Source organism: Thermobia domestica, chromosome 6, assembly GCF_964235325.1.
Source record: "Thermobia domestica chromosome 6, izTheDome1.hap1.1, whole genome shotgun sequence".
In the NCBI taxonomy this organism is placed as follows: domain Eukaryota; kingdom Metazoa; phylum Arthropoda; class Insecta; order Zygentoma; family Lepismatidae; genus Thermobia; species Thermobia domestica.
Window position 1 is genome coordinate 133,994,838 of NC_137459.1, and position 20,595 is coordinate 134,015,432.

General features: G+C 37.6%; 1 protein-coding gene across 4 annotated transcripts in view; it reads right to left on the bottom strand.

Moving 5' to 3' along the window:
* Positions 1–20,595, bottom strand: part of LOC145688227 (IQ motif and ubiquitin-like domain-containing protein) — a 212,069-nt gene that overhangs the window by 43,793 nt on the left and 147,681 nt on the right. For 3 of the 4 annotated variants that reach the window (XM_081762137.1, XM_081762138.1, XM_081762136.1), the window contains exons 5-6: positions 14,434–14,820; positions 10,249–10,413 (exon numbers count right to left, since the gene is read on the bottom strand). In XM_081762137.1, the coding sequence (XP_081618263.1) occupies positions 10,249–10,413; positions 14,434–14,820 (552 nt within the window). The remainder of the gene's footprint in view (positions 1–10,248; positions 10,414–14,433; positions 14,821–20,595) is intronic. The other variant, XM_081762139.1, reaches the window with a different exon arrangement.

The window sequence follows — 20,595 nt, forward strand, 5'->3', positions numbered from 1 at the left end:
CATCTTACTTAGCTTTATACCATATAATGGTTTTGTCCCCGTGAGTTTTCTTGGAGATTTCCCGTTCCCTTCTACATTCAGATTCTACTATTTTTTTCAAATATTATAGCATATTACTGCATAAGTTTATGCTAGGTTGGTTTTCAACAAGCTAGGTTTATAGTACACAATGTGTTTGTTCCTGTGTTTTTCCCAGTGTTCTCCCGTTTCCTCCCACATTATCATTCTACTATTTTTCAAACACTGTAAACTTCATCTTAACACCTTTTCATACAAAAGAAGACCTTAAAATAGCATCTTACAAAAAGAGAACAGTTTACATGTATCTTCTAAGGTGAAGAAAGAAAACCAACTTCAAAGAATAAATCACAAAAAAATCGTTAACACACACACTGTGTAGCACAGCTTAATATCAGAATATAATAAAAAAGATCAGGGTTTACACATTTTTAGTGCAAATAAGAGATTGCATATACATCTTCTCGGAAAAAATTCTCAAATTGACATTTACATTATTGCAGACATGTTTTTCATATATTTAAATTCAAGTTTGTACATAGGCTCCGTGTACAGCTTGTATGATAAAATTTCATTCTAATGCATGGCCATTAATTTGTTTATTAGAAATGGCGATACTGTCAATTTTCTTACTGCTTTACAAGTACTGTGTTCTCAAAATCAATTATGCTAATCTACTTTTCAAGAACAAACAACAATTTCCAATCATCTCTCTCTCTCTACCAATATGAAAGTTGGTTGCAACAGGAAAGCAAAGTATGTGAGCACAGATTATTGACAAAGAAACAGAGAGTGTTCACAAGTACAGAGAGAAAGACGGAGAAGGTTGCCTGCATGTACGCATCATACAGTATGCAAAAGGAGGGAGACGGAAAGCTGCGTGCATACTATTGGCAGCAAGACTTTCTTTTCACACGTACAACACGGAATTGCTTTCTCCGCTTACCCCTTTCACTCTCAGCTCGCATCATACTGGTAGGTCGCTCACACACAGTATGCACATGAAAAGAGAGAGGGGTGAATTAAATACAAGAATCCAGCGCCAACAGAACGAATTTTCAATCGCATTTTCCTCAAACGGACAGTGCAATCCGGTCAATGGCAGTGCGACGTAGGAAATAGCTGACGTCACATACATAAACACTTTCACTTCACGGAACAGCAAGCTTTCCTCTTAGCTTCTACTTAGTCTCCTGACTTCAGCCAAGAAGGAGGTATGAAGACCATCCTCTGCATATGAACCAGCACGACGCATATGAAAAAAATGAATTAACAAAGAAATTAATATTTCTACCTCACAAGTTCGCGACGTCTTTCAGACGGAGAATCTGCAATATGTTCCTTCCTACCATAACCTGTATTCGATTCCCATTGTTTTTATTCGTATGAAACAATGTTTCTAATCCGAATTTCCATAGGGAAAGGAAAGGGTAAAAGACACATGGTTCGATTCCCATTCTTTTTATTCGTACGAAACAAAATTTCTAATACCATAACTAAGCACTTATTGTGCACGCCTTTCACACTCATAGGGATCCTGGGAAGGCCATTTTGAAGGTCCCCGGGAACCCGGGGCTACAGGGATCATTTTTTATATTTGGGGACCCAAAGTTACAGGGATCAGGTTTTAACAACTAATTTTTATACACTACCTAGTATCAAACCTGGAAAATCAGGGATTAACGAGCTTCGTATCGAAGCGAAGAAACAAATAATTATTACGTTCACACATAGTGTTCAGAGGCATATTTTTGAGGGTCCGTGGGGACCCAGGGCTACAAGAATCAAGTTTTAACAACTAATTTTTATACTGTACCCAGGATCGAACCTGGAATGTCAGGGAACAACAAGCTTCGTATCGAAGCGAAAAACAAATAATTATTACGTTCACAGATAGTGTTGAGGGGCTATAGGAGGTCTCTGAGGATCCAGGCGCCATTCTCAAGCCATGGACCATGGTTCTGCTACCACATCAAGGGTCAATAACATCCCAAATGTCGTTCATACCTTTTAGAAATCAAGATCTACTTTCCCCATGTAGCAATTAACAACAGGACACTTTCTATACCACGTTAACATGTCAGAAACCAGGACAATTACGTAAGTCACCGTTAGCGTGGCGCCTTTAACGCATTTCCTACAAGGTTCTACTCAAATTAACTGATAAAACATTACAATTTATGTTTCATACTCTCGTTAGATTAGTATAACTTCCATTATTTTGTCTTTCTTGCTTATGCTTCTGGATTAAATAAATAATTTAACACGAGTTAAACTTTATTCTTCTTGATACTTCCACGGTCTCCCTGCTAACGTAATCCTCAACAATTGTTAACACCATTACCAGCATTTACAGTTCCTTACATTAATATTCGGTTTATATTAAGAATTGCCAAAAACATATTGGATTTGGATAATAAACGGTCAAGTAAACAGAATTTGTAAGGCAAAAGATACGTGGATACATATTGAACTCTGAAAGAAAAAAATGTAACAAAAAATGCTAATCAAGCTTGGTGACAGGATGTGAAACAGATAATGGATCAAAAATACCTCCCATTAATATTCGGTTTCGATAACACCAACGGTGTTTACTCGTTTTTGTACTATGTTGAGGGCATCGTATGATGACAAGACATGTACTGCAGATGACAGCAGAAGAGAGGTCATGGCGGAGGTGCATAAGCAGTACTGAACGTTGTGCATCAAACAGGTTACATGTACTGTGGCGAATATGGGTAGAAAAGGTAAAAGTACAAGTCTCGAGCAGTGGCAATTGGTGATCTGTTATCATACAAAAGGGCGTAAATACGCTGAAATAGCTGAAATAATACACATCCCCAAGAGTACCGTTGGAGACATTGTCAGGTTGTATAAAAATGAAAATAGAACCCATACACAAATAAGACAGTCCAGGAAATTGTCAGGTAGTGACGAACGTGCTATTCTTCGCAAAATTAAGGACAATCCCAGGCTAAGTGCAGTGAGTATTGCAGCATTCCCTCACCACGAGTTAGGCAACAACGTTATCGCAGAAACAGTCCGCAAAGTGTTGAAATATTCCGTGTTTCATGGTAGGGTAGCAAGTAAAAGACCATACTGTAACTAGTTAACTAACTAACACTATGACCTATGGAACCCGGAAGTTCAATGCCGCGTTCACAAAAGCTCTCCACTGACTTCTATCCTTAGCTAACTGCATCCAGTTTCTACTTTGTATTCCAATCTCTGCGAGATCCATCTTAATATTGTCCTCCCATCTGCGCCTACGTCTTCCTAATGGTCGTTTTCCGATTGGTCTTCCAGTCAAGACTTTGAAAGCGTTTCTACTTTCTTTCATTCTAGCTACATGACCCGCCCACCTAAGCCTCCTAGACTTGACGACCCTAACAATGTTGGGTAGACCATATAAATGGGTAGTTCCTCGTTATGAAGTTTCCGCCATTCCCCATTCCCGTTCCTCTTGGGTCCGAATATTCGTCTCAGGATCTTGTTCTCAAATACTTTCAGTCTATGTTCTTCCCTCAGAGTAAGTGACCATGCTTCGCAGCCATACAGAACAACAGGCATAATTATCGTTTTGTATATTTTAAGCTTCAAATTCCTCGACAGAATTCGCGACGACAAGAGATTTTGAACCGAATAGTAACACGAATTCCCTCCTTCTAGTCGACATTTAATTTCTTCGTGAATATGATTTTCCTCTGTTAATATTGATCCCAGATATTTGAAACTATCGACTTTATCAAAAGTATTATTTAATATTTTAACGCATCCATAATTTGCTGTATTCCTGTCCCGACGCACTTCCATGTATTTAGTTTTCTCTGCATTTACTTCTAAACCCATGTCCCTGCAAGCGTTTAATAAGATCTCTGCATTTCTTTCTATTGTTCTCCTATCATCCCCTATCAAATTTACATCATCAGCGTATGCTATAACCTGGTGAATACCGTTCAACTGTAGGCCCTGGTTGCTATCTTTGATTTTCCTTATAGCGTATTCCAGAACGAAGTTAAATAATAATGGCGACAATGCATCTCCTTGTTTCAGGCAATTTTCGACGTGAAAGCTCGTGGACAAAAATTTTCCTACCCGGACTTTACTTTGGGATTCATTTAAACATATCTTAATTAATCTAATTAGCTCTCTGTATTCCAAGTTGTGTAAGAACGTTGTATAATGTTTCTCTCCTAACCAAGTCATACGCCTTTCTAAAATCAATAAATAGTTGATGTACCGGGGTATTGTATTCCCACTTGTTTTCGAGTATTTGGCGAATGGTAAATATTTTGTCGATAGTTGATCGATTTCGTCTAAATCCGCAATGATAATCTCCAATAATTTCATCTGCGTATGGGGTCAGTCTTGCTAACAGAATATTTCAAAGGATTTTATAGGATATTTACAGAAGAGAAATGCCTCGATAATTATTACAGTCAGTTTTGTCGCTTTTCTTGTGAATTGGAACAATGATTGATTCTTTTCACTCTTGTGGTAATTCTTCCTTGTTCCAGATAAGGAGAATGAGTTTGTGTATCTTGTTCCACAATTTTTCGCCTCCAGCTAAAATCAACTCAGCCGGCATTTCATCTACACCCGAAGATTTGTGTTTCTTTAATTTCTTTATAGCGGTTTCTACTTCTATTCCGTTGGATTCTGGAATATACGGTTGTGCGGTGTGTATCACCTTTTCTCCACGCACACTAGTTTTTGTTTGCGTGTTAACCAAATCGTCAAAGAAACCTTTCCATCTGTGTAAGATGCTATCCGTGTCAATGAGAACTGTACCGTCAGATTTCTTTAACATATAAGCACAAGGTTGATAGCCTTTCTTAAATTCGTTGATTCCCTTATACATGTCCCGGATGTTTTTATTTTTACTATTATCTTCAAGTTCCTTAATTTTAGCTTTCAAAAAATCGCGTTTCTTTGTTCTAAAAGTTTTGGGAGTTTCCCGCCTGATATCTGCGAAATTTTGTGTAGTTATTTCATTCGGATTTTGTAGCCAGCGTAATTTTGCCTGTTTCTCTTCTCTGCTAGTTTTATGCATTCCTAGTTGAACCATGGTTTGTTCCTACGCGTGTCCCAATTTTTCTTTTGCTGAAATTTTAATGCTATTTCTAATTTCAATCCAGGTATCCTCAACACTAGTGCACTCCGAATCTTCTAAGGCCGAGAATCTATTCGAAACTTCAATTTGGTATTTCTCTCTTACCTGGCTCTCTTCTAATTTCTTTAAATTGAATCTCTCCGTTTTCGGACAATGAATATTACCTTTATTCAACGATAACCTCTCTCGTATTATCGCTGCTACCAGGTAGTGGTCAGTGTCACAATCAGCCCCTCTAAACGACCGGGCATCAATTATGCTAGATTGCCTTCTTCTATCTACTAAAACGTGATCAATTTGATTGTGTGTTTTTCCGTCTGGTGATGTCCAAGTGTATTTATGAACGTCGCGATGTGGGAATTTTGTACTCTTCACGATTAGGTTTTTGGATGTTGCAAAGTTCACGAGTCTAACACCGTTGTCATTACTTTCCTTATGCAGACTTTCGTTCCCTATAGTCGGTTTGAAAATATCCTCTCGTACTACTTCGCATTGAAATCCCCTAATAGAATTTTCATATGGTATCGCGGGAGTTGGTCAAATATCCGTTCCACTTCTTCGTAAAACCTGTCTTTTATATCGTCATACTTATCTTCAGTTGGGGCATGTACATTTAAAACAATAATATCACGCCACCGTCCCTTAAAAGTAATAAAAGAAAGTCTATCAGTAACAAATTCAACCCGTTTAATTGCTGGTAATATACGTTTATGAACGAAAAACCCTGTTCCTAACTGGTGATTTATATTTCCTTCGCCGTAAAAGAACGTAAAATTGCTGGAATTCTCAGATCCATTTCCTTCCCACCTAACTTCCTGAACTCCTACTACGTCCATCCTGTATTTCTCTGACTCACTAGTTACGGATTTTAACGCGCCTTCCCTATAAAGACTCCTAATATTCCATGTTCTAAATCTCATGTCCATTTTCTTTTGCTGAGGTCGTGCCAAGTTATCAGTCCTTGTCCGAGGCTTTTGTTAATATTTCTGAATAAGTGCTATTTTTTACAGGATGAGGTTTTTAGCCCTACCCAAACCCCCAAGCTGGAGGACCACTCCTAGTCGGCTGTCCGCGACTGCTTATTCATTATATTCGCAGCTAGCCTCTATATCTAGAGGCCTTCTCCTCGATCCGCAACCTGAGGATGCGCCATGCCGTGGTGACAGGAACCCACGTTACACGGACCATGTAAAGCCTAAGTAGAAGCCCAGCCAGAATAGTGATGTCAACCGGCTAGGCTCGATTCAGAAGAGTAAACAGCTTGAACCAGCTTGGTTGGAACGAGCCACCGACTCTGCTCAATTGAGCCGATGATTTCAGCCGCTCGGTTGGGATGAGCCACCGACTTGGCTCAGGTGAGCCATCGGCTCGAGCTAGCTCTGTTGGTACGAGTCCATCGGCTCAGTTGGATTCGGCTCAACTGAGCCGAAGGTTCGAACCGGCTTGGTTGGGGTGAGCCATCAGCTCGGTTCGATTCGGCTCGTGTGACACATCGGCTCAAGCCGGCTCCATTAGGTGAGCTGTTGGCTCGGTTCACTTCTCGGTTCGGCTCGATAGTGAATTGCTGTGAGCCCAGCCGCAAGAGGCGTTGACAACACTAAATCCGAGCATGTTTTGAACATGTTTGGCCGGCGCCCTATAACTTTTAACAATTTCTGGCTCAAGCCTGAATACGTGCTTCTTCGGAACTCAAACCATGAACCTCATGAACGATGTCCTTGTTTCCTGAAGACTTCTCGACGCCCGAGATTGGCAGTCAACTAGTTATTAGTATTCAGATACAAACTGCTTATCTTTCATGGTTATACACGGTGTTATAATAATAATAATAATAATAATAATAATAATAATAATAATAATAATAATAATAATAATCTTGTTCACCTCAGCCATAAGTTGCTGGGCAACATGGAAATTTTAAAACTTTTCTCTCACTTGGGAGAGCTGTTTTATACTTTGATAAGGCCTCTTCTTCGTAACTGCATCTAGATATTCTATCCTTGGTCTTCCTCTTCCTGGTTTTCCTTCTGTCTTTCCCTCTATCAACACGGTGATCCAATCGGAATGCCGAATAAGATGGCCAAGCATGCTTTTCTTCTTTTTCCTATTATTTTCATGATCTGTCGTCCTTCATTAGCTTCCTGTTGTACATCTTCATTCCTTTTCCTTTCAGTCCATGATATGCGCAGCATTCTGCGCCAACACCACATTTCAAATGCTTCCAGTTCATATTTCAGAATTTTTTAATGTCCACGTCTCTGGTCTGTAAAGCGCCACGCTCCATACCAGTATCTTAATAAATCGTTTACGAACATCCAGCGACATATTTCTTGATGTTAGTAGTCCTCTTTTTCTATTGGATGCTTATTCAGTCTGCGCTATTCTGGAACTTACGTATTTTTCACTTCTTCCATCCGAGGATATTAGACTTCCTAAATAGGGGAACGTCTTAACGTCTTCTATTTTCTCTCCATTTAACCATACGTTGGCCTCTTCCTGTCCTGCTCTTGTGCACTTTATCACTTTGGTTTTCTTCTTATTTATCTTCATTTTGCATAATAATAATAATAATAATAATAATAATAATAATAATAATAATAATAATAATAAGTTGTAGTAGTAGTAGTACTATCGTTGATAATTATATTGTCTATCTTGGATACTTGAAGAGTACTTGAAACTACAAACAGGATTTAGCTCGACGTTTTGGCTAGGTTAGGTTAGGTTAGGAAATTTTTTGAGCCGAGTTCTCGAGTCGAGGTCAAAGATATCTCTTTCGAGTCAAGTCGAGTCGAGTTTCAAAGAAAACTCGCTCGAACTCTCTCGTACCCATCTCTAAGCGGAACGTGCCACTGTGGAAGGAGCGAATTATATATGGATTGTATATTGTTCACGGTATATAACTGATCATATTCGTCGCTATTGTAACGATAGCAACAATATATTTAAAGGCAGAAAAAAGTCAAAATCACCAACAATCAAAATTGCCAGAAATTCCTTTGTCTAATAATACACGTAATACTAGGATACTGGCCACATAAATAGTTAATACGGTATTCAGCAAAAGCCTACATTATTTCCTCCACTCCGTATTTCGTATCGTAGACAGGCATGAATGTCAAGCACTAGGAGCTCATTAAATAATTCGCTCTTTAAAAAATCAAAGAAAAAAAGGAAAATCTACAAATGATGTTGAATGGTAACTTTTGCATGGATATATGCTTATATGTAGAGGTCCAACAACCACTTGCGATTAGCAGCGAAAAAGTTTCTAACTTTCTTTTCTACTTGCAGGTGTCCCATTGAACCGTTTTAGACTTTTTTTTTTAAATAGAGCCTTCTGAGCATCGAGCAGTGAAGTTCATTAAAAGAAATGATAAAAATGAAGCAAATCCATGAAGAACTTGTGAATACGTTAGCTGATACTTCTTCGTCAATTCAACTGTAAAGAGATGATATTACGAGTCTCAGGTTGACAGAAAGTCATGCAAGAACGCACTACGTCCCGGTTACCCACACACACTGATTACGGTAAAAATCAAGAATGCCCATGACATTGTTATGGCTAATCGGAGAGTGACTATATGCAAAATCGTAAGGAAACTAAGTTGTCATATGTTACAGTACAGTCAGTATTAGTCAATGTTTTATATATAAAAAATTATCGGCAATATGGATGCCATGAATGTTGTCCATAGATGAGAAAAGGCTGTAAATGGTTTGTTCCCAAGAACTTTTGATCAGGATCAAGTGTAACCCTGAAAGTTTTAAGGAGTTTATAACATTGATGAAACTTGGATTCATCATTTCGATTCTGAGACGAAACGGTAATATATGGAGTGGAAACACCATGGTTTTCCATGCATCCGTAAGTCGGTGTCGTGTCAAGTACCAGGAAGATTATTTCATCAAAATGATTTTATATTAAAAATGAAATTAAAATCACGTTCCTCTGTCTTTTCTTTCTACTGTAGACCGAAGACTCATGGATGCACCCTTGTATCCTAATGGAAGCTTTACTTATAATCCAATGTCTTCGCTATTTTTGAGAACGTATTATCCCTGCTTTCTGTTTGTGCCCTCTGTTAAGTTACTGAGAAACATCATCAACAGAATTAACATAACAAATCAAGCAAGTATTAAGGGAAAGACATCATACCTGCAGGAAAAAAAAATCTCCATTTACGTAAGCATATTTAAATGAGTTCTTGGTAGACATTATGAATTGATATATTCCGCTGTTTTATTTAGTAGTATAAACTTTGATAAAATCTATACACGTATAAAAGAGTAAATAAACTGATTGACTCACTGATTCATTCATCAACAGACCTCTGAAACTACTAGGCGTAGAACCTTGAAATCTTGTGGAACTGTTCTTGTTGCACCATAGGTTGTAGGTAAGACGGTGTTTTGCGGAATACTTATTCTAAGGGGGAATGGGAGGCTTTAGTGATTTTTTGCCGCTCGCCGATCTCCTAAACTATTAGACGTAGAATCTTGAAAATTTGTGTAAACATTTTCTCCTAACACCATAAACCATTAACAAGACAAGGTTTTGGGAATTGCATATCTTAAGAGGGATGGGGGTTTCAAATGACTTTTGCCCATAGACAGTTCTCTGGAACTATAAGACATACAACCTTGAAATTTTGTACAAATGTCCTCCTTGCACTGTTAGCTATGAATAAGACGAAATTTTGGAAATTACGTATGATTAGGGGGAAGGAAGGTTAAATTGCATTTTTTCTCGTTTGTGTTACTCACTTATTATTCACTCAATATCAAAGACAAAGAGAAATGAAACTTAGGGAAAGGGGAGATTAAAAATATTGTCCACGGTAACGGACGGGGTTATACGCTAGTACACTATAAAGTAATTATGTTTCTTCTTTTGAAGACCTTAATATTAATATTATTAATACTAGAAACTGGAGCAAAGAATCTCTGTTACTGACTGCAAATCATATGTTTCTAATCTGTAATAAATAATAATGTGGTTGTGAATTATATGAAACAAAACTATTTACAAAAATTTCTTTAAAATATTTATTTCTATTTTTTTTCTGAAACATATTCGTGAATTTTCTCTTTCTTCTTAGCTATTATATACTTACGGCATGTTTGAGACTTAAAAGGCAATCAATACATTGTTCATCTGACAAATTTGGGTTATTTAGTGCCTCATAAATGTCCTTCAATTCTCGTGCTCTCTGAGTATGAAGCGTATCCATTTCCACCACTTTACCACTTTGATTTGTCCACACCACAGGAAAGGCAGACTGAAAACAAGAGACTATATTCATACGAAGAACAGATAATTCTGTAAAGCAGTAAGAATTTGAAAGAAAAACAAGTTATTTAATGGGCAATACATATAATAATAATAATAATAATAATAATAATAATAATAATAATAATAATAATAATAATAATAATAATAATAATAATAATAATAATAATAATAATAGTGGTTTGCATTAATTTTTCTGCTCGACTCTGATTTTAAAATTGCTTTCATTAGTGAACTATCCTTTCTAAATATTTCGAAAACATATATATATTTAGACTATTAATCTTATAGAACCACTACTGATTTATGAGATATGAACATAAAAGAAGCTCGTATTTTTTAAGACGTGATAATAAAACAAGCAAAGCACAATTTTCGATTTTCGTCCTTAAATAAAATAGTGTTTAACTGAGGCAGAAGATAAAAATATATATGAAAAGTTTGAATTTTTTCCTAAAACCCCTTGTGTTTTTTTTTGAATAGGAGAAATATATTTCTATTTGCTTAACGATCTACAGCCAAGTCTCTTCACATAGAAATAGATGAGTACATAAAATCTTTTGTTTCTCTGTTAATTGGGTATTATAAAATGTGTAAATACATTGAAATCTCGATGCTGTCAAGCTATTTTACACTAGAAACTTTTAACAAGAAAAGATGAGAAACAATTTTGCAGAAAGTCGACAGATCCTATAGTTACGCACCACTATAAAGTTTGATGAGGCTCAAGGAAGAAAAAAGAAATCTCAGCCAAATTTAACGCATTGTAAAGTAAGCACTATTCATCTACTTTGTTCGAGGTTCATTTGCACCATGACAAAACCGTTTACTAATACGGTTACTTTAAAGTAAAAATCAACTAATATTCTTGATGCACCTTAGCAGCGCCATTTCAGATTTTCCTAGAGAGGGGCAAGATTCTTTACTCAAATATGAATTTTACGTTTTTCATTAGCATACGAGTATTACTATACAATTGATTAAAAATGTGTATTTCTCAAATTCAGGAGGACAATTGAACCCCGCTGCCTTCCCTAAATGACACCAATAACGTTCCTTTTGCAGGTTTACTAGAAAAGTACCTCACCATTTAAAGCAGTGGTTCCCTATCAGTGTGTCACGACACACTGTTGTATCACAGAGTCCCATAAGGTGTGTCGCAAAATTTTAAAATTTAAAAATCATTAACCATTTAATAATAATAGTTAAAATAGATTTGGAGACAGACTATACCAGCCAATGTCTTGGGCGGCAGGAACAATACTTAGTATAAAGAGTCACTACTTCATACAAATTTATAAGCTTACCTTAGTCGATTACAATTCATATTATTATTAATAGAAAATCAAGCAGGTGCATCAAGCGTGATGTTGCGGGCATTCAGCAAAGTGAACCATCAGTCATAAAAGATGATGTGAATCCCTGATTTAAATGCATCACATAGCATATTAACTAAATTTGATACACATATTACTTGGAATCTCGAAAAAAAAAATATAGTTGACGTAAGACTCACTAGCATACCTAGGGGGAATACGATGAAAGACACATAAAAATGATCGAAAACAACCGATATTAGTGTCAAATCCATAGTTTTTGAAGTCTATGAGCTAATTGGTGACAGTTCCTGTGCCTTTTAAGTTCAAATTCAGTTCCCCGGTGACTGCAAGATTTTCTTGCACACCTAGGGGAGGGGCAAATATATACAAAGAATGAACTAAAACGGCCGATGGCCGATATTAGTGTCGAATCGGTAGTTCTCGGAGTCGCTGAGATGAATAATGACACTTCCGATGCAGTTTAAATCCAAATTCAGCCCCCATTGGTACTTCTGAGGAGGGGGATGATGACATGTAAAAATTATTAAAAGTAACCGATACTAGTGTCGAATCCATAGTATTCGGGGTCCCTAAGTTGACTGGTGGCAGTTCCGGTGACCTTTAAGTTCAGGTTTACCGTCCAGTAAAATCCCCTAGCACACCTAGGGAGATGGGAGGGAGTAACGTATAAAATGATAGAAAACGACCGATGTTAGTATAGAGTCCGTAGTTTTCAGGATCGCTGAGATGATTAGCGACACTCGATTGTGTTCAAATCCAAGTTCAGCTCTCATTAGTACCCCTGAGGGAGGAATGGTGACATAAAAAAATAATCAAAGGCAGTCGATGTTAGTATCGAATCCATAGTTTTTGGGGTACTTAAGTTGATTTCCGATACGCCCTATAGCAATTAAGTTCAACCCTTAGTACCTCTATGGTGGTGGAAAGGGATTGACATGTAAAAATAATCGAAAACAACCGATATTAATGTCGAATCTATAAGTTCTCAATGTCGCTGAGAAAAATAAATATACTCCCTGTAGCGTTAAAGTCCAAGTTGAGCCCCCATGGCCATGCGGGTAAAAAGGAGTGAAAAATAAAATGTCTCAAATGACAGACTGTGCATCTCATCAAGACACGGTGACGCTATTTGGAAGAAACAAAAAGCTGGAGTGGAAATGGACTTGCTTAAGATGTTTAGTTTTAACTGTGCTTCAGCTATTAGGAAATAATTTTGGCGTTAATTTAATCTAGAAAGGCCTGGCCCTGTTCCACTTAAATACACAACCTGGATATGGGTGTAGAATTTTGAAGATGTAGGAAGCGCATCGAGGAATACCCTACACTTAAGCCTAAAAGGATTGTAGCAGCAGAAAGAATGCGAGGAATACATTTATCATAACAACAAGTAGCTTCCTGTGTGACAAATTTATTGAGTAGTGAGGATGCCATTAGAATACATAGAATCTCAGCAAATATATAATTTTCAGTTAGAAATGTATAAGATACAGGCTATGCAGAAGTTAAATAAAAATAATGACACCAAATGAGTACGTTTGTTGGGCTTTTTCAAAAGAAAAGATACATTTCTTTAAGTTAACGAGTGACGAGGAACACTGGATACACGATAGTCGCCGTCGTGGTTACCAGTCGAAAATGAGAATGAACAAAGTCGAACACCCATCCATGGTGACTTGCTGAAGATATTCTCCATAATAGACATATTCCTTCTAGCTCTTGAACTCGCGTAATTCTTTTTAGATGAACCATTTTGCTTCCAATAAGACAGTACTTCTCACTCTGTGAGAATATCAATGAAAATCGAGCAAGTTATATACAGATATGATGACATTTTCTGGCTCCAGACCACCAGATTTGTTAGTTTTTGATTATTTACTTCCTGATTGGATGTAAGATATATGTAGGTCTAAGTCGACCACATACCACTACTGAGCTCAGAAACAACATCTGTACGTACATTCCTATGGCGATGTTGGATCATGCCAGAGACGATTGCCATAACACAGTACCTGAGTGTAAACGTTGAAATAATGACCACCTGCACGACACAATATGCAGAACATAAACATGCCTGAGCATAATATACAAATGATGTAAAGACGAAATGCATACATTTGTAGTTTTTACTAGTCAGAAGAAATTTGTTGCATTCAAAACCAGTTTATTTTATTGCTACGCTTTGTACGAGTATTCATTCTCAACTCAAAATATTCAACAACTTTAAGAAGGTTACTTGCGTAGAGAGTTATCTTGTTTATTAAAAACACTTTTATTACACATGACTTTTTGTATATTGAACAAGTATATTTGCAGTCAACAAAGTTCCATTCCATGATAAATTAGTCGGGACCGATGATGTGGTCCTGTAATCCAGCTCTCCTGGAAAGAAGATAGTGCAGTAGGGAATTGCGTTTATTATGAACATTCTTGTACAAATATGATGGTCAGTACATCCGCCAACTGATATATTTTGAAGCCCCGCTCGTGGTTCAGAGCTACTTTAATTGTAAGTCCCGTCCTTAAAATCCCAGTTTTGCATAAAAACGTAAAACACAAAAACTAAAAATAACTCCGTACTCAAAGTAGTAGCAGAGGGAAAATTTTCTCTAACATTTATTTAAACTTGTGCTGAAGCAAGTTTAAAAGTGGTGATTTTTGGAAGAAAATACCTTTTGTAGGAACTCCATATCTTTTTCCTTGGCAACTTTCTCACACAATTGCACCCTATGATTTTCAATGGTGGCCAATATTTCAATTTCTTTCTCTAAAACAGAGCAAAATTCAGCTTTTCTTGCATGTCCCGTTTTTGTAGCATTGATGCGACGCATTTCAGCTTTCTTCCATCGATCAACCAAGTTGTATAGATGCTCAAAATCAGATTTAGTGGAAGGAAATACTCTCTTTCTCATACTATTTTGCAATGCTTTCAAATTATCTTCATTGTTGTTAGTAGCATTTGAATCCTGAGTGGTGTTTATTTCTATCCTTTTCCTCCTCATTTCCGCAAGATTTCTTCGCACTTGGTAACCCCTCCAATTTCGCTGTATAACAATAGCCTTTAAAAAAGATAAACAATATATAAACATTTACCTGAAATGTGACATAAGATTTATAAATGTGCAACAGAGTGGATATGCAAGAAACATCAGACGAAGGGGCTCAAATTGTAGTTAAAAATTTAGTCCAGTACTATATATATATATATATATATATATATATATATATATATATATATATATATATATACAGGGTGACCGCGTGACTATGTTACAAAATTTGAGGGATGATTCCTGACACGGAAACAAGAAAAAAGTTCAAATAAACTTTTATCCAACGTACATAATTTCGGAGCTACAAGGTGCCGAAAGCGTGGGAAACTGACATTCAAAGCTCTATAGCTCGACTATGGTGAATGATAGAGCTAATGCGGCATGGTCACGTCAAAGACACCGAAGCTGCTGTATTCAAAAATGCTTAGGTCGAGATCGTGCAATTCGTGCACAAGGGATTCCCCAAAGGAGCGTAGGGATTCCCGGATAATCTGTCAAGAAAGATGGGTCGAAAAGGATACGGATGAATAGCTGTCCCAACTGCTAGCAATAATGCGTCTGTACTAAGTCGATATCTCGCACAAGCACAAAATGGCGAACAGTTTTATACGTGCCATGTGTGGTTGCATAACGCGCACTAAATAAGAATGGGAAACATGAAAGGAAAATGTGAATAATTTAGTACAAATGGTAAATACATGATATTACGCTGTCCTATCATTGAACATACGCATTTAATAAAAGGCAATAGTCATGAAACGTTCTAAAATGTTGTAAAAGGATCACACTATTAGTCTTTCTTCCATGTATTGTTGTCATTGAAAACAAATAAACAAAACTGAGCGAAACAACCATAATGCAAAAGAGGTTGTTTCCTAAAATCAAAAGTCACAAGAATGGGAATAATGTCTTCAATCAACATTTTACAGCAGGATTGAATGCAGCCAAGAACATCATCAATTACCTGTAAACGAGACAAATCTCCCAATTATCCTACAATAGGTGATGGACATGGCGTCCCTCTACTTCAACACAGGCGTTACAGCGTCGCAGTAAGATCTGACGCATCCGCTGTAACAACCCAGGATCTGTTCTTATAGTATCACAGACAGCGAGTATTCGTGCTAAGTTCTTCTGCGTTGTCTATAGACGTTTCATAGACAAGTGTTTTGACATGACCCCACAAGAAAAAATTAAGTGGATGCAAATCTGGGGAACGTGCATGCCAATTACAAGGACCGCCTCTTCCAATCCATCTGTCACGAAACGTTTGATTCAAATACTCTCGAGCACTAGCTGAAAAGTGGGCTGGGGCGCCATCATGTTGAAACCACATCCGTTGACGAACACCGAGAGGGACATCCTCTAATAACTCTGGAAGTATGTCGCGCAGGAATCTCGTATACACTGGTGCAGTTAATCGTGGTGGTAGTAAATATGGACCTATTATCTGATCACTGATAATACCCGCCAACATATTTATGGCGAATCGGTCTTGGTGGACCCTTTCCACAATTGCATAAGGATTTTCGTCTGCCCATACATGACTATTGTGACTATTAAATATCCCGTCTTTCGTAAAACAAGCTTCGTCGGTGAAAAGTAGGTAGGAAGCAAACTGTGGATCAATTACAGAGCGTTGGAGAAACCACTCTCAAAACCGAACGCGAGGTTGAAAGTCAGTTGGACGTAAGGCCTGAACCCTCTGCGGGTGATAGGGGTGTAACTGTTGCTCGTGTACTACTTTCCAAACAGTATCTTGTGCTACTCCTTTTTCACGTGCTACTTTCCGGGTACTTACTGTTGGGTCTTGGGTGAAACGGTCAAGAACTTGTTCTTCAAAGTTCGGAGTACTTGTGGTTCTTCGTCTTCCTTGGTCGTAGTATTGAGGTTGTAAATTCCCCGTGTCTCGTAAGCGTTGAAAAAGTCTGGCAAACATAGTATGGGCTGGATGTCTTCTTTCTGGATACTTCAGTCGATATAACCTATTAGCTTGTCGACTGTTGACATTTGCTTGACCGTATACAAATATCATGTGCGCAAGTTCTGCTATCGAATACTCCATTTGATCTCACATTCGAACAAGCAAAGCACAAACTGCACTAAGGAACTCGTACGCTACGAACAAAACCACATGAAGAATGACCTTCCACCTTCCACAACACCTTCTAGTAGGGTTGTCTGATACTTTCCTTACCTTCGATTGTTTTCTACGACAGAAGGAAGAACAAATGCTTGTGATCGAACCTGCAAACTGTGGTGTACTTCAGGTGATAGCACCGTCTGTGAAAACAAAATATCTTCTAAACGATAACAATACGACATGTTAAGCATTCTAGACAAAATCTCGGAATTAGTCCTGCAAAACATCGGAAGCAGCGACTAAAACAAACGTCCTGATAAATTGTTTTTCCTTGTTCTTTTTCAATGTTCGGGTAACGCACATTACGGCTAATGATAAGAAACGGATATTTTACTGTTGTTCTCTGGCAGTGGTCAAATTAACATGGAATGGCGGAAAAAACCCCCTCTCGTAAAAAGTATCCTCGGCTCGTATCATCAAATGAAATAAAGTTTCTGCCAGAAAGAAAGCACCCATATCCCCCGGTTTTTCCTTAGTTTTACTTGCTTTCAATGACAAAACTACATGAAAGAAAACAATGATAGTGTGATGTTTGTACAACATTTTAGTACGTTTCATGATTATTCCCTTTATTAAACGCGTCTATACGTACAATGAACAGGACAGTGTACTATCATGTATTTACCATTTGTACTAAATTATTCACATTTTCCTTTCATATTTTCCCCACTCTTATTTAGTGCGCGTTATGCAACCACACATGGCACGTATAAAACTGTTCGCCATTTTGTGCTTGTGCGAGATATCGACTTAGTACAGACGCATTATTGCTAGCAGTTGGGACAGCTATTCATCCGTATCCTTTTCGACCCATCTTTCTTGACAGATTATCCGGGAATCCCTACGCTCCTTTGGGGAATCCCTTGTGCACGAATTGCATGATCTCGACCTAAGCATTTTGAATACAGCAGCTTCGGTGTCTTTGACGTGACCATGCCGCATTAGCTCTATCATTCACCATAGTCGAGCTATAGAGCTTTGAATGTCAGTTTCCCACGCTTTCGGCACCTTGTAGCTCCGAAATTATGTACGTTGGACAAAAGTTTATTTGAACTTTTTTCTTGTTTCCGTGTCAGGAATCATCCCTTAAATTTTGTAACATAGTCATGCGGTCACCCTGTATATATATATATATATATATATATATATATATATATATATATATATATATATATATATATATATATATATATATTGGGTGAGGCAAATAAAAGTGGTCCGGATGAGTGGATACAATTTGACGTGAATGTATACATGGGACCACACCACGAGTACGCACACCACCGGTTCAGATCTTCATGCGGGTTGTATCAGTGTGAGTTGAACAGTGCATAGGTGAAGATGGTACTCACAGTGCAACAGAGGGTGTTCGTTGTGGAAAGTTACGTAAAACAAATTCGTGGAAAGAGTGTGGTCAGTTGTTTTCTCATGAATTTCATGGTATCAAAGTGCCAGCAAAAAGTATAATGCAACGATTAGTCAGAAAATGGCGACAGACAGGATCTGTTTTGAACAAGGCAAAAAAAAAATCCAAAACGTGTCCGAACACTTGGAATTGTGGTCATCTTCATTCATGTTGTCATTCAAGAGATGAATGGTGGTCATTTTCAACATCTGCTATAAGCAGATTAGCAAACTATTATTTCCTTTCTATTGCTGTGTTTCTTTATACCCTGGAACTCTGTTCACGGGCCACTTTTATTTGCCACACCCTGTGTAATATATATATATATATATATATATATATATATATATATATATATATATATATATATATATATATATATATATACATGGTGCGTGTGTTTGGGGGATTAAACTAATTATTTATGTGGTGATTAAATGGCGTACGCAATCGGGTTTCGGGGTGTAGGCCCAACTTGACCAAGATATTATAGAAGGATAAACATTTATTACATTAATATATACACAAAAATACACTTGTCCTGAAGGGATATGACATTAAGTGCTTGAACCCCCTCTTGACGAAATTATGCTTACACTATTGGTGTTGATGCTGTTCCTACAATACTTTATACAAGCATACTTAAATATTATTCGGTCTGGTAGTGGAAGTATAAAGGAATAAAATAAATGGAGAATGTCAAAACAATCTGCGCTTTGGTGATGACATTGTTCTCTCCCTAAAAGATAAAAAAGAAAAATTTGAATTTGAAGAAAATAGAATTGAAAATTGGTATTGATAGGACAAAATTGATGCTTTACAACTTCAAAAGAAGGTCAAGGACAGAAATTTTAAAAATAACGGAATTTGTGTAAGTGAACTAAGGGTAAAAAGAAATTAAAAGACGTAGAGAAATTAAGAGAGGTGGAGTTTGCTTCCAACGACGAGCTTCGTACTGGAAAGAAAAAAAATAATGTGTGAAGTGAAGAATTTTCAATAAATGTATTCTTCTATTTTGACACATGGATTGAATATGGATATCAACAAAATCAGACATTTATTATCTGTACGCACAAGCAAGCCTTACTTGAATACCAGACGACAAGAAGAGCTCAGAAAGCGACTTCATACAACGTGACGTAAACAAATCAAGAATCTCTGCACTTCTATAGAAGGAAATTGCCAGTATAAAATGATGTAGAATAGTTGAATAAAACTTTCCACCGATGGACACTAGATTGACGACAGTTGAATACACTGCTGGACATAAAAAACGGAACACCAACAAGGAGCCATCAGACTGACTCCACATTTGCAGAGTGTGTAGAGGATGGTAAAAATAGCAATGCAGTTTTCTTCTACCCGCCACGTACGTCGGCTACTATGCCTGGAATCAGCAACAAAAAGTATCATCAAAAAAGAGCTACAGTTCAATAGTATTCGGGTGTTGGTGTGATGCGAGTATGTCTGGTATTCGGGTGTCGGTGTGATGTGAGTATGTCTGGATGGTCGAACATTCGCTCGTTGTAAAATTCGGCATCAATTCCAGCCAGTTTCCTCCTTTGATAGTAAAAGATTGTGAAATATCACGACTACGGATTGTTCTGTTGCTATATTTGTGACCATGGTGAAATGTAGTTACAATGATGTGAACAGGGAATCGATACAATCACATCATAGCGTGACCGAAAGAATACACTTGTCTTCATGGCTATGGCGGATTAAATACCCACATCCCGAACACTGGCACTCAAATTCGGAATTGTTACATAGCGACCAGTGTTCCAGCTAACAGTTTCGTATCATCTGGCGGGATGGGCCCAGAAATATTTGCACGGGATTCTTTTTTGGAGCGTTGTTTGATTACACAACATAATCATATGGAGCTGCAATGTTTCCCTAAACATCACACATCAAGACCCGAGCATCTTCTTTATGGATGAGTCATGCTTCTGTCTGCAGCATCACAATTATGGTCTGGTTTGGTTGTACCGTTGCAACAGGGTCAATGACGCGTGTATTCTGCATAGCCACACTGGTTCGGCACCAAGCATTATAACAGTATGGAATGCAATTTGGATTCCATGCCCTCTAGCGTCTAATACGTGTTGATGGGTATTTTACCAGTCAATGGTACAACCCAATGATACAACGATGAGGTGTTGGACTAAGTTATGATCCTTTTATTTCAGGACCTGCATGTAGCAAATTTTAGCAAGTCAGCGCGTGTTCA